General features: G+C 35.9%; 2 protein-coding genes across 3 annotated transcripts; both read left to right on the top strand.

The window, feature by feature from the left end:
* The first annotated feature begins 2230 nt into the window (after positions 1-2230).
* LOC128229768 (uncharacterized) lies at positions 2231-3265 on the top strand. Its single transcript, XM_052941587.1, has 2 exons — positions 2231-2966; positions 3192-3265. The coding sequence occupies exons 1-2, from the start codon at positions 2526-2528 to the stop codon at positions 3222-3224; spliced, it is 474 nt and encodes a 157-aa protein (XP_052797547.1). The 5' UTR covers positions 2231-2525; the 3' UTR covers positions 3225-3265.
* A 3647-nt stretch (positions 3266-6912) lies between these two features.
* On the top strand, positions 6913-12400 carry LOC128229766 (uncharacterized). 2 transcript variants are annotated; one of them, XM_052941584.1, is made up of 8 exons: positions 6913-7155; positions 7536-7624; positions 7964-8198; positions 8517-8761; positions 9025-9151; positions 10226-10356; positions 10954-11050; positions 11179-12400. In XM_052941584.1, exons 1-8 carry the CDS (start codon positions 7014-7016, stop codon positions 11625-11627), a joined length of 1515 nt encoding a protein of 504 aa, XP_052797544.1. In that variant the 5' UTR covers positions 6913-7013; the 3' UTR covers positions 11628-12400. The 2 variants fall into 2 exon arrangements, with proteins under 2 accessions (XP_052797544.1, XP_052797545.1); XM_052941585.1 differs by having other exon boundaries at positions 6917-7155; positions 10635-11050; positions 11179-11371.
* The last annotated feature ends 3276 nt before the right edge of the window (positions 12401-15676 follow it).

Raw genomic sequence — 15676 nt, 5'->3', positions numbered from 1 at the left:
TCCCTGTAGATGGACACGAGCTACCTGTAGCTCCAATGCATCCCTGTAGATGGACACGAGCTACCTGTAGTTCATATTTATCCCTGTAGATGGACACGAGCTACCTGTAGTTCCAATGCATCCCTGTAGATGGACACGAGCTACCTGTAGTTCATATTTATCCCTGTAGATGGACACGAGCTACCTGTAGCTCCCATGCATCCCTGTAGATGGACACGAGTTACCTGTAGTTCATATTTATCCCTGTAGATGTACACGAGCTACCTGTAGTTCCAATGCATTCCTGTAGATCGACACGAGTTACCTGTAGTTCCAATGCATTCCTGTAGATGGACACTAGTTACCTGTAGTTCCAATGCATTCCTGTAGATGGACACGAGTTACCTGTAGTTCCAATGCATCCCTGTAGATGGACACGAGTTACCTGTAGTTCCAATGCATCCCTGTAGATGGACACGAGCTACCTGTAGTTCCAATGCATCCCTGTAGATGGACACGAGTTACCTGTAGTTCATATTTATCCCTGTAGATGGACACGAGCTACCTGTAGTTCCAATGCATTCCTGTAGATCGACACGAGTTACCTGTAGTTCCAATGCATCCCTGTAGATGGACACGAGTTACCTGTAGTTCCAATGCATCCCTGTAGATGGACACGAGCTACCTGTAGTTCCAATGCATCCATGTAGATGGACACGAGCTACCTGTAGTTCCAATGCATTCCTGTAGATGAACACGAGCTACCTGTAGTTCATATTTATCCCTGTAGATGGACACGAGCTACCTGTAGCTCCAATGCATCCCTGTAGATGGACACGAGCTACCTGTAGCTCCAATGCATCCCTGTAGATGGACACGAGCTACCTGTAGTTCATATTTATCCCTGTAGATGGACACGAGCTACCTGTAGCTCCAATGCATCCCTGTAGATGGACACGAGCTACCTGTAGTTCATATTTATCCCTGTAGATGGACACGAGCTACCTGTAGCTCCCATGCATCCCTGTAGATGGACACGAGTTACCTGTAGTTCATATTTATCCCTGTAGATGTACACGAGCTACCTGTAGTTCCAATGCATTCCTGTAGATCGACACGAGTTACCTGTAGTTCCAATGCATTCCTGTAGATGGACACTAGTTACCTGTAGTTCCAATGCATTCCTGTAGATGGACACGAGTTACCTGTAGTTCCAATGCATCCCTGTAGATGGACACGAGTTACCTGTAGTTCCAATGCATCCCTGTAGATGGACACGAGCTACCTGTAGCTCCCATGCATCCATGTAGATGTACACGAGTTACCTGTAGTTCATATTTATCCCTGTAGATGGACACGAGCTACCTGTAGTTCCAATGCATTCCTGTAGATCGACACGAGTTACCTGTAGTTCCAATGCATCCCTGTAGATGGACACGAGTTACCTGTAGTTCCAATGCATCCCTGTAGATGGACACGAGCTACCTGTAGTTCCAATGCATCCCTGTAGATGGACACGAGCTACCTGTAGTTCCAATGCATTCCTGTAGATGAACACGAGCTACCTGTAGTTCATATTTATCCCTGTAGATGGACACGAGCTACCTGTAGCTCCAATGCATCCCTGTAGATGGACACGAGCTACCTGTAGTTCATATTTATCCCTGTAGATGGACACGAGCTTACTGTAGCTCCAATGCATCCCTGTAGATGGACACGAGCTACCTGTAGTTCATATTTATCCCTGTAGATGGAAACGAGCTACCTGTAGTTCATATTTATCCCTGTAGATGGACACGAGTTACCTGTAGTTCATATTTATTCCTGTAGATGGACACGAGTTACCTGTAGTTCATATTTATCCCTGTAGATGGACATGAGCTACCTGTAGCTCCAATGCATCCCTGTAGATGAACACGAGCTACCTGTAGTTCATATTTATCCCTGTAGATGGACACGAGCTACCTGTAGTTCCAATGCATTCCTTTAGATGGACACGAGTTACCTGTAGTTCCAATGCATCCCTGTAGATGAACACGAGCTACCTGTAGTTCATATTTATCCCTGTAGATGGACACGAGCTACCTGTAGTTCCAATGCATTCCTGTAGATGGACACGAGTTACCTGTAGTTCCAATGCATCCCTGTAGATGGACACGAGTTACCTGTAGTTCCAATGCATGCCTGTAGACAATCTGATTAAAATCATATCCCCTATATTGCTGTGCATGGGGATCTGACCGGCACCAATTGGAGATCACCATCGCGTGACGTAACCATTAACCAATCAACGCCTAGCTTTCATATAGCGAAAACGAAAGTAGAAGTCGAAAGTTTCTATTTTTATCGCTGGAATTTCCGAATTTTTAGTGCGTAATTTTTACAACGTGTAATTCTCACACACACCGTCTGTGAAATCGCCATGTCAAGATCGTGAAAGTATTTCATTGTTTTGTTTGATTTGTTTGCCAATATCTCGCCCTAGACCTTACGTGAAAAGATCTCATCACCAACATTAAATATTTGGTTTACTGTAACTGTACAAAATGGCAGAGTTGACAGTTTCCACGCCGAAGAAACATCATTTGCAAGATCGATGTGTTTTGTGTGGGATGGTGTTTTGTAATGTTGAAATAACGCCTTCTGGCAGAAAAATAAAAACGAGCGTGAACATGAACAAAAAATTGAAAATAACGAAACAAACAGTTGATGATCTGCATTTAGTTATTGATATGGACCTGACCTCAACAGATGCTACTGGGATTTGCATTAAGTGCAATCGACTGGTGAAAGGGGTAGTTGAAAAATTGCAAATTATTAAACAGACCCTCAACGAATCCATTGGTTATAGTCGTAAATTAACTGTGAAACGTCTGCTGTGGTCCCCTTCAAGTTCCAGTACAACACAACAACCTATGAAAAAAGTATTCAGTCCTAAAGTGCAACTGTGGCCTAAAACAAAATTGAAGAGTGCATCGGAGTTACAGGTAGGTAACTAGATGAATTTAAGAAAAATTGAAGAAAGTTGTGTTTAATCCATTGTTCAAACAAAATTACATGAACAGTGGCTTGCCAGTGTTTTGTTTTCAGACAATTTTTGGTTTAACACCCAGAAACTGATTTAAGTCTAGCAGAAGACCCCAGTTTAAAGCCTCATCCGAAAGCCTGGCAAATGGGGAACAATGAAAAAGCATTCTTTAATTTAATTTCAGACGGAGCTGGGCTTTAAACCCTGGAAATCATGATTTTGAAACCTCTGGACCACTGCAACCCCCTTTCCAACAAGGTGCCGCCCTACCGCCTAGTAGAATATTGTTTATAGATTTCCCCTATTCTTATAAAACATACTTTTAATTTCCTCTCAAAATTTCAAATGGCATCACCACTTGACTGTCATGACAAGATGTGCTCGGATTACTAGCATAAACAGTACTTTTAAATGAGAAAGCTACTATTCCTGTTAATTATAGAATAATGTTTTACAAAGCCTATGTCCAACCACATCTTGACTATTGTAGTATCATTTGGGGTAGTACAAAACAATCAAATATCCAGGTTTTAGTGCGATTACAACGAAGAGCATGTCGTATCATTCTAGGTGAACAATATACCACTTTAAGCGAGGCTTTGAATATAATTAATTCTCTTAATATTGAACAGAGGGTTTCACTTCATAAAGCCAAATTTATGTACAGGGTATCGCAAAATGCAGTCCCGTCATATATTCAAAATATGTTCAATTACAATGTCAGGCGTCCAAATCATTTACGTTCTTCAAATAAATCGGATTTTTTAATACCCAAACCAAATATAGAACTTTTTAAAGGGAGTATGTCGTACTCTGGGGTAAAAGTATGGAATAACATTCCAAATGAAATAAGACAGAGCGAAAGTATTAAAAGTTTTACAGTAAATTATACTAAGTGGATTAATTCGAATCAACAGTCATAAAGCTAAAATTGTAAATATGGCCATATGTAAGTCTGTAAGTTAAACCTCTGCCGCCATATGTATGTATTATGTTGTTGTGTAACATTGTTATCATGTTGATCATGTTTATGAATAATGCTAACTTTGAATTTGTTATGCTGATTGTTATATTGCTATAAAATTATGTATTTGTATGTATGTAAATATTGCTTTAGAGGGCCCCAAGGAAGATTAGTTTACACTAATTGGGTTACCCTCTGTAAATAAAGACTTTCATTCATTCATTCATTCATTCATTCATTCATTCATTTCATTCATTCATTCATTCATTCATTCATTCATTCATTCATTCACTAGTACCTACTTACAAAAAAATTAAAAAAATTATCATCTTTTTATTTCATAAAGACCCTTTTTAAATTTTTTATGTTTCATGTCAAAATATTCAAATACACTATATATGTTTAAATCCATCACATTTTTCAGACCATGATTATCAGTCCATATGGAAAATCAGGCAATGTTCTGCAAGAGCCGTCGGGCAACACATGTACACAGCTTTCAACTGGTGATAATGCAGGTGTGTAAAGTTTTGCACAAAGAGATGCAATAGTTAAATGTTCGTAGAATGTTTTAAGTGTGCATGGAAGTCATTGAGTCTTTTGTGTAAGAAGATAGACCTAGGCTACATGTAACAGTATATTCACAATCGTTTGGTTTAAATTTATGTTTTTTAAATGTTTACAAATTTCAAAGGTGAACACTAATAATTTATACATGTACTATTATAAATTGTGTAGTTTAGTTAATTTGCTTATGTTTTTTGCAGTAAGGCAGATGGCAACAACAACTGAGGCATTGCTGCAGTTTCACAGACCTATATTGCCAGCCATTTCAGAACAACCAAACATCCCAAATGTTATTACAGGTAAGTTTTTTATCTCAAGTCCATAGAAAAAAAGATACTTTCTTTCTATTGAGAGATTAAGTGAAGAGCGACTGACTTGTTTAGCCTAACTAGATTCTTCAACAGTTTCATATAAGCAGTATTTTGTTCGAATTTATGTTATATTTTTTGTACTTAATTGAAAAAAGAATATTTTTGCTTTGTTAATGAAATGATTACCAGTTATGTTTTATCAAAGGAAATACAACAGTGCAAATTTAGTTATTAAGTGTTACTTAATATCTAGATTTAAAAAGAAGTTTCCACAAATACAAACGTACATAGTAACTTCTTTACAGAAACATCCGACAAGCAAACGAAAGCAAGAAAGTCGCTTTTCTCCCCTGTCTCTGGACAAGCAACTGATAAAAAAGGACCCAAAGTAGAGGTAAAGAAAGGACAAATTAATTGTTGCATTGTTAAGCTTATGCAGAGACCCTTGTTTGTTTATCAAATGTTAACGACTAATTATGCAGATAATATCTGTTTGGCGTCAATATGATGGTATATTTATATAATTCTGAAATGGAAAACAAAAAAATAATTAAGTAGTTTCTTACAAGGGTCACCTGTAAAAGGCTAAAGTTCAGTTTGAAGTTGAACCCTGTTTTTTTTCTTTCAATTTTCATTACAGGTGGTCTAACTAAATATTGTATTACATGTTATTCCATATTTGGATACACTTATGATAGAAAACAAATATACTAGCTGATTTGTTTCATAAAGTATTTAAAAACCTTTGGCAGCCAGCCTGAGAATTTCAATGCGTAATAGTAATATGTATCTTTCAATTTTTTGTACAGTATTTTGTTAGACCACACTTTAAAAAAATATTGAGTTATTAAAAATAGAAACCCTGTCTTGGTTTCTTCCTTTGATTTATTGACAATGCAAGCTAAAGATGTCAAATTTTATTTATTGAAATCTGTCATTATTATGATTTACTGACAGTATTAATTCTTTTTGGATCAGAAATGTGTACAATGATTGAACATAATGCTCACTTGCAAATAAATATTTATCTACCTATAAAAAATAGAATGAATAACGATATTTTTTCAACCAGTAAATAACACTCTTTTATTATCCAACTTATATCTTTGAATGTATTATTTGACATCTTTAACTTAATTGCATGTTGTTTGCATGATTTGTTAGATCATTGAAGGAATAGGTAAGAGGTTGTTAATAGTTCACGTTATCTTTGTGTTATGCTATTTTCCTTGCAGAGTTTCCAGGATTTTAAAGTTCACCCTGTATCACAGAAAGAAATAACCATTGGTGGTAAGTGAAAAATCTTGTCAAGCTTGTCAAGTGAAAAATCTTGTCAGTAATTTCTTACTTGTCAAGCAAGTAATTGTTCAAGGTTAACACATACAGTATATCAAGACCCCTGACCTTCACTCATGAAGAACAAGATTCTGATGTAAATGAGGCTTTGTTTCTCATTAATTGCAACATTTCCTTTAAATTTGATTAAAACAGCTAACTTTTGTGCTGTTACATGATCCCTTTTAATTTCCAAAGAGTTCCATTCTTGTAATAAAGTAATAAATGTTGTTTTTAAAGATTTTTAGCAGGGGTGTTCACACAAATTACAGCAATTGTCTGGTTATAGGAACTGTATAATGTACAGTGTATACTGCAGATCTGAATTTTCAAGTGTATAAAAAGATACAATAACTTGTCATTGTGATAATTTAGATTTTTAAGAGTCCTTTTTCAAAGATTTAGCTTGTAATTAGTTTGTATTTTCTAATGCAATTCTTGGGAAAAATGTTGATTTACATATAAAAGTTTCTACCAAATATTTCTAAATTCAGTTAATTGTCATGCTAATACATGTAGCAAATGCTCCAACATGATATATCACATTTTTTTCCATGATATTAAAAAATCTTATTATTTGATTTATAGATAACAGTATACTATGAAAGTGGAAAGAGGACAGTTGTCATTGAAAACAAAGACCATATAAAAATGTGTAAAGTCATATTCTACCAAAAAAAATGTTGAAAAGGGACTTATGGAGATTTTAGAAACAACCAGCAAAGATCAATTTGCTGCTTATGCTGCAAAGATAGTAAAGAATGAATGTGAAACTATTTGTAAACGGCACTCGGACTTCGCATTGACTGATAAAACTTATGAAGGGATAATGGAATTCTCCTGGGACCACTTATACCAAGACCTATTACTTGGAGCTCCAAACACTTTACGCATTGTGTCATCCATGGTAACCAGTAGCATCCCAATGCCAGTACCAAGCAAGGAATTTCACCATGCCCTTTTTGCAATAGGTAAGAGTATATTAGCGCACCATCTGTATGTATCCTGTCTGATTCTATAAAAGATAGTAAGACAAGATTGAAGGATAATTATAACATATGAATATGGCATCTTTTTTAAACTATTTGAAGAGATCAATCTTGATTAAAATATAATAAAATACTGTAGATGTTGCCATACAACAACAAATAATGTGTGTACTGTATTATCTTACTCTGGTAATGCAGTTTAGTTATGTTATGGCTATGCCTGAAAAGCTAATTGTATCACACATTGAGAGCTAAATCATAATGACATTGACTTGTTCTAGTTGAATTCTTTTAATTATTATTACTTGATGTAAGAAATATGTTATTATGTATGACAACTGTAAATTGTTATAATATAATAGGTATAATATTACATGGACGAAACAGGGAAGCAACTACATTGCAGTATCTGAATGGAATGGTACTTCTTCATGGAGGGTGTACACATCAGGTAAGCTAGACTTAATCACAAACATCCTGATATTTTGGCATTTGTTGATTCTATCTGGAACTATAAGCAGGATTTCAATGAAACTTGGCCAGGATGATCCCCAAGTGCTTTACTTGTGCAGCAATTGTGCTTACTAAGAATGATGAGACTAGATCAAGGTCATGGTCACCTTTCTTTTAAGTTTTGTTTGAAAGAAGGATACTGGCTTAATTTTCTAATGTTTATGAACAAGAGTTATAATTAAGATACTCAAAAAGCTTATTCGATAGAGGGTGCCAAGATTCTCTGTGATGTCCTGTTAATGTACATGAATAAGTTAAAAGTTCCCTTGTTTTTCAGGACATGAAACGCTTGGCTAAGTTAGGTGTATGTGTCTTTCCTGAGACAGTCAGAAATAAACTGCAGTCCTGGCAAAGTAATCTTGATGAAAAACTGTTAGAAGTGAAGGAAAAATGGTGCAAGGGTGACAGTATGACATATCAACTTGTTGGCGATAACTGGGATAAAAATATAGTACCCTCTTACAGGACTTCTAAAAATTCAACACAGTCAATACATCTTTTTAACGTTATTGGTAAGATTTTTTTGTCCATTACATCAGTGAAAACTATTTTTTGGTTAATCGAGTATTACAGTAACCATTAAAATATCAATTGAAACATAACATGTATATTTTCAATGATTTTGCCAAAAAACAGAATTTTATATGTTGTGGAACTCATACTTTTAAGTAACAGAAAGAGTATGGATTCACAGTTGGCATAGCTAGAAATAACCTTTTTCGAATGATCTGATTTGCCCACCAATATATGTACAAGGCATTTATTTTGTCTGACAACTTTTAACCTCTCTCGGGCACGTAAGACATGGCACAAAATATTATACTTTCCAGGCGTCATTGACCGGATTGTAATAAAGAAGGAAGAAGGCACTCCTGTTAGGACAGTGGACAGCATGACAGCCGTTGACTTTATACCATCTGAAGGGGACATTGACAGTCTACAAAAAGAACTAACGTTCCTTGTGGCCAGATCTGTTATCCAAAATATTAAACAAATGGAAGATTTGTTTGGGAAAATTTACCCTGGCCATCTGGAGCATATCCACAGTAATGAAGCTGGAATGAAAACTTCGCAGGTAAATCTTGTGATTTAATAAGGTCATTTATTTTACATATAATCCCGTCATATATGTGGTTTTAGTTCATTTCTTTGATTAATTTAGAAAGAATTCATTTAAATACCAATTGATACATATATATTGCAAACCTTGTATTACTTTTCATTGTACTGTTGTGAAGAAACCTTAATTAACGTTGTGAAGATTTTACTTAAAGAGCATAAACATTTCTTATTATGTTTTGAAAGCATTTAAGTTAAATATCTTGTTTTTATTTACAGTATTCTCTTGGTCTTTTTGATTGTGATGAAAAGAAAACAGCAGATGTCATAAGGTTGTTGCAAAACTTGACAGAGAAATACGTTCCCAAGAAGGATGGGGAGATTGTTGAAGAAGTTTTTTTTGGAGGTTATTTCATGTATTTTTTATGCTTAAGATTTTACATAAAAGTAAAAATTGAGTAAATCAGCTATTTTAAGCCATTTTTGTGGCTTCGTTACTGATTGAAAAAAATCTTTTGCCAATATCAAAATGATATACAATAAACTATTTAAATACATTCGTCTCTTTAAAGTATGTACCTTTACTAGATATATATTATACATCTATACAGGAAACTTTTTCTAAGTGTAATTTAGTCTTAAGATGTATATGACACTGGTTTATACTTGCTTACACTTCAAAATGCCAGTCTTTATAAATTATAAGTAATACTTTCTATATCAAAAGAATAACAGTGAACAAGTTCTTTAAGCAAAAGAATATTTATGCCCCCTTTTGAAAAAAGTGGGGTATATTGTTTTGCACATGTCGGTCGGTCGGTCGGTCGGTCTGTCTGTCTGTCTGTCGGTCGGTCGGAATACCAAATGGTTTCCGATCAATAACTTGAGAACGCTTTGACCGAGGGACCTCATACTTGGTATGTGTATTGGTCATCACCAGCAGATGAACCCTATTGATTTTGAGGTCAGTGGGTCAAAGGTCAAGGTCAGTGTGACCTTTACATGAAAAACGGTTTCCGATCAATAACTTGAGAACGCTTTGACCCAGGAACCTCATACTTGGTAGGTGTATTGGTCATGACCAGCAGATGAACCCTATTGATTTTGAGGTCAGTGGGTCAAAGGTCAAGGTCAGTGTGACCTTAACATGAAAAAACGGTTTCCGATCAATAACTTGAGAACGCTTTGACCCAGGGACCTCATACTAGGTAGGCTTATTGGTCATGACCAGCAGATGAACCCTATTGATTTTGAGGTCAGTGGGTCAAAGGTCAAGGTCAGTGTGACTGTAAGCTGAAAAAAGGTTTTCTGATTGTCCATATTTTATTTAAGTGTCCAAATCCTACTAACAATTTGGCTCCCAAGGGGGCATAAATGTTTCACTAACATCTCTTGTTTATTTAATACTTGACCTTTTCTATAGTATAAATTGGTGTCTAATTTTCATCAAGCATGCTAAACTTTTTATTTTATATTTAAGGAGACAGACTGACTGATGAAAAAATTCAGGTTGCTCAGCAAGCAATGAGAAATGCTGACAGTGGCTTAGAGAGGTTAGAAGGCTTCATTTCAAAGATAGAGGATTTTCATCGCTTAATGAATTTTCTGGAGGTATAGTCACGAAACATTTGTCTACTTTTCTTTTTAGTTGGTAAAACATATATCATACACTTTCAACCAATCTCAGCTGGTTTGCAAGGTGGTTCGATCCTTCAGTCAGACAGATATCTTAATACAATAATATGGATAGACTGATATAATGTAATTTGAATATGTATTACTGTCCTCTATGGTACAGGTCAAGTGTAATATATATATCCTGAAACATTTTAAATATAACTGCAGTTGATTATTGTGAGGTTAACTCATCCTTTTGCATTGTTTTATAGGCAATCCACAGGCTGTCATACAATACACAGTCTTCCAGAGATAGGGGAACTGTACATTATTACAGAAACTTACTGAATGCGCGAAATGTCAAGGGCGAAGTAAAAAACTCTTACCGGGCATATAAGCAGCTATATTACACATTGTTTGATGCCATTTGCTGTGTGCTGTTCCTTAAGAAATTTGAATTGGATAGCTGTGATTCAACTATTCCAGTACCACAAGGCATAAAAGATTGGGAAGCAGATCAACAGTTACAATGGCTAAATGACAAGTGTGGTGAAATTGTAAAAGAGATTTTTCCTCATGATTTATTTGCAGAATTGCAGAATGTGCTCGCAGATCCTGATCACGAGGAAAATTACTGGGTTAATTCTATTGAAAATGACAATTTCAAGTGCCACTTCTGTAATTCAAGGTATAAATATGTAACATCTTTGAAAAGGCATGAAAAAACTAAACATCAAGTTAACATGTCTGCCAAGGTCCAAACAACAAACTCATTGCTTAGGCAAACAGATGAACTGAATGACTATCTTGTTTCAGTTTTCCGTCTAACAGCTCTTCACCAAAACTTAAACAGTGCTGTTGATATGGGTGATGGCTACAGAGTAGTAAGGAGTGCCAAATTTGAAACGCCTATATACAACAGGACCAACAAAGTTAAATATTTGATAGGAAGTGTACATCTTACAGCACTTGTGTCTGGCACATTACCGGCTCACCAATCAAAGCGCTTAATTGCAAACAGATTTATCAATATTTCAGGTGGGAAGAACAATAATTTGTCTTTGGATGAATTTGTTGAAATTTTAAACAGAGACACCAAAAATGCAACACATGGCTTTCAAACAAAAGACAGTATTGTGCAACATTCAAAAGAATTTCCCCATCTTGTTCATGCAGTTAAACATTTTGATGCTATGTGTGAAGTAAAAAAAGAAAAGGGTTTCACAAACTTCCTTCATACAAGGAGGATGTCAAAAAGGTTTTGATAGATTTGCTGTCTATTAATGGTTTAGAAGTTCGTCCTGGCCGCACACTTCATTGCCGTAAAATTGTGCAAAAAAGCAGCAATCCTTTCAGTGACTGTTTTGTTGGTTTGCCAGTAATGATTGCCAGACACAAGCCAGAATTGCCATTCAGACGTTTGCGGAATAAGAACATGTAATCTTTCCAATGTCTTTTCGTTTTGTGTTTTGAAGTACAACTGTACATGTAAACAAGGGTGCAATAGCAACAAAATACGCCTGTTTGTAGTAAATATATTCAATCAAATATATACCTGTTAAAATTAAACGTTTTTAGGTCAATATAAAATATGCATAATGTGGTGAGGCACAATCAGACTGAAGATGTTAGTTTCTGCTGCATTCAATTATAAACTCTATAAAAACTCAGGATGTGGCTAAATTTGACCTTTAACCTCAGAAGAGTGACCTTGACCTATGAGCAAAGGAGCTGCTTCTTGCGCATGAAACATTTGTGTGAAGTTTAATTGTGCTTCACATAAAAAGCTAAACAAGATAAAATCTACAACATTTTATAATTTAATTTTAACTTTATTCTTCATTAAAATGCTATATTCATTATACTGTTCATTTTTCTTCTTGCATAAGGTATATAGTGAATTATAGCCATTGACTATAACAATTGTTTTTTAATATGTGGTGAGGCAAAATATTAGTACATGATTGTATTTTATTAGATACTACATCATTTTTGAAATTAAATCTTATAATTTAAATTCTAAGATATGTTTTTGTTGTCTTTTATAATTTTCAAAGCCACCATCGAAACTGACATCAGATTCATATTCGTAGGAAATAGTATCACTGTCACTACTGACCAATGCATCTTCTGCTTTAGCGGAAAAAGTACCTACTAAAACTTCTATGGGATGGGGTGTACAGGAACCACAGTTGCAGTGAGAAACGCAGAGATCACAGCACATATGTGCTGGGTCTGAGACAACCTCTTCACTGGTAAAGTTTTTCAACAAACACCTCCTCCTACATTCCACAGAACCTATTACTTCCTTCACTTCTTTTGAAATATGATTTAATTGATACCGATTACAAAAAATAACACAGACTGAGGGCTCATCATTACGACCACATCGTCCACTTTCCTGTAACAGATCAACAACATCTTTTGGTGGTCCAAATAAAATCACCCCATGGCATCAACACCCAAGCCTAAAGCTGTTGTTGCAATAACTACTTTCATTTGGGAGTCAAGCCCTAAATTTTGCACAATGTGTTCTTTTTTTTCTTGCGGCGTTTCAGAATGGTACATTTCAACCACATTTTGATCCATTAAATTTGTTTCAGTAACAACATAGTTAAAAAGTTGGCATACATCTTTGATGGAATTACAGTATATCAAAATCCTTGGGAAGTCTTTTTTCAATTCACACAATTTATCTATTAACCAAAAAAAGGTTTCCTCAATGGCAATTGGTGTTCTTTTTACAACATATTTGATATTGGCTCTGTTTGGAGAGGTTTCAATAACTCGGGCCTTTCCAATAAGATTCAAATTGCTCATTATCTGCGTTTTCATTTTCAAAGTACAAGTAGCACTCAGGGCTAACACTGTTGCGTCTGGAAATATTGAGCGTAATGTTCCAATATAGCGGAAATACTTCCGAAAGGCCTTCTCCTCGTCAACATCTAGACCACCCCTAAATAAATAAAAAAGTTTGTTTAATAAAAAATACATATTTATAGTTATTTGTAAATTACAGTCATTTTGTAAGAATGCCGTCTTGTAAATATTCAGTCAGTCTGATAAAACTTGGAATTCTTTAAAAGTTATAAATGACTGAAAATAATTTGTATCGGTTGTATCAGACTCCCAAGTGTTTGCATACCATACCATGTACAAAGCACAACCATTGTAAATGTTACACATGCTTATAAAGTGCATGACAAAATATCACTATTATATTCACATAACCAGATACACAGGAACATGGTTTACATTTAGTCTAGGTTCTTTCTTGTTGTTTTGTAAATTGTAATTATATTTTACAAAACCTACCACATTGAAATTGTGTGACACTCGTCAACAACTATCAATGATACATCTTTAATTTGCCTGACCCACTCTTCTGCAAGTGCCTCTGGTGAAGCAAATATCACACTGATCGTCCCATCGTCAATTGCCTCATTGGCGTCTTGGTCTGTGCCTGAAAAGCACAATTTATTTCAATAATTCAGTAAACTAAAATTCTTGCACCCGAGTTTAAATTTGACATATTGGTTTCTAATGTTTTTTTTTAATTTTATAGCTAGTCCACAGATGTCTGACCAATTAATTGGTCCATTATGGAAATAAAGAATTACGGAGGTTTTGTCACACTACCAGTTCGTCACACTGATTTTATATAGTAATACAAAAGAGGTTTCGTCACACTTTTTACATAGTTATTGAAAAAGAGATAGTCCAAATTAATGATATTGTATTTCACACATATTTTATAAGGTAATAAAATCTTTGAAATTTCATGATTGTGATTAATTAAATAAGTCAGCTGGCCATTTAAAAATTATGATATCAATTATTAATATTGAGTTTAATTTGATTACTGATGAATGCAAACAACTAATCAGTGGCACATTTATTATCCATTGTTTGTTCACACATTGGTAATATCTATTATCTCCCATATAAATTAAGTGTGACGAAACCTCTTTGAATTTACTATATAAAATCAGTGTGACGAACTGGTAGTGTGACGAAACCTCCGACACCCGAAATAAACAGCAATAACCTGAATAACTCAGTTGATCAGTAATATAAATCTATGCTACAAAGTAAGAAAAAGGACAGAATGTTGACTTTAAACAAACCTCTCAAGGCAGCTGTTACTCCAAACTGCTGCACTCGTCTGACTTGGTCTTCCATAAGGGAGATGAGGGGACAGCATACCAACACCGTATCATGATTTTCAGGATTAAGAGCTCTTTTTACTGGTAAGAACATTTGGTACGGCAATGATTTACCATACCCAGTTGGCAGTATTGCAAAACAATCATTTCCGTTCAGTATTTCCATTAGAATTTCCATTTGATTGTGTTTTAAGGCCGTTATAAATTCCATTTCACCAACAACTTTCCGGATAGCCATGGGTATCGCCATTTTGATGATCGCGCCTACATTCATTCCGTAACAGGCGATTTCATTGGCTGATCTATTTTTAGCGATATTGGAAATCCGAAATGTAATGAAAACGGTTTGAAACTGGTGACGGTCAGATCTTCGTGTACAGAAGATCAGGATTTTAATCAGATTGGCCTGTAGATGGACACGAGCTACCTTTAGTTCCAATGCATCCCTGTAGATGGACACGAGCTACTGTAGTTCCAATGCATTCCTGTAGAAGAACACGAGCTACCTGTAGTTCCAATGCATTCCATTAGATGGACACGAGTTACCTGTAGTTCCAATGCATGCCTGTAGATGGACACGAGTTACCTGTAGTTCCAATGCATGCCTGTAGATGGACACGAGCTACCTGTAGTTCATATTTATCCCTGTAGATGGACACGAGCTACCTGTAGTTCCAATGCATCCCTGTAGGAGGATACGAGCTACCTGTATTTCCAATGCATTCCTGTAGGAGCATACGACCTACCTGTAGTTCCAATGCACACCTGAAGGAGGGCACGAGCCACCTGCAGTTCCAATACATGCCTGCAGGTGGACTCCAGCAGTTCTAATGGATCTGTAGATGGGGTTAGAATCACTAAAGTGCATGCCTGTAGATGGACACGAGTTACCTGTAGTTCCAATGCATGCCTGTAGATGGACACGAGCTACCTGTAGTTCATATTTATCCCTGTAGATGGACACGAGCTACCTGTAGTTCCAATGCATCCCTGTAGGAGGATACGAGCTACCTGTATTTCCAATGCATTCCTGTAGGAGGATACGACCTACCTGTAGTTCCAATGCACACCTGAAGGAGGGCACGAGCCACCTGCAGTTCCAATACATGCCTGCAGGTGGACTCCAGCAGTTCTAATGGATCTGTAGA

Source organism: Mya arenaria, chromosome 4, assembly GCF_026914265.1.
Source record: "Mya arenaria isolate MELC-2E11 chromosome 4, ASM2691426v1".
Lineage (NCBI taxonomy): Eukaryota > Metazoa > Mollusca > Bivalvia > Myida > Myidae > Mya > Mya arenaria.
The sequence above is the reverse complement of the archived record's forward strand: the minus strand, read 5'-3'. Positions and strand labels throughout refer to the sequence as shown.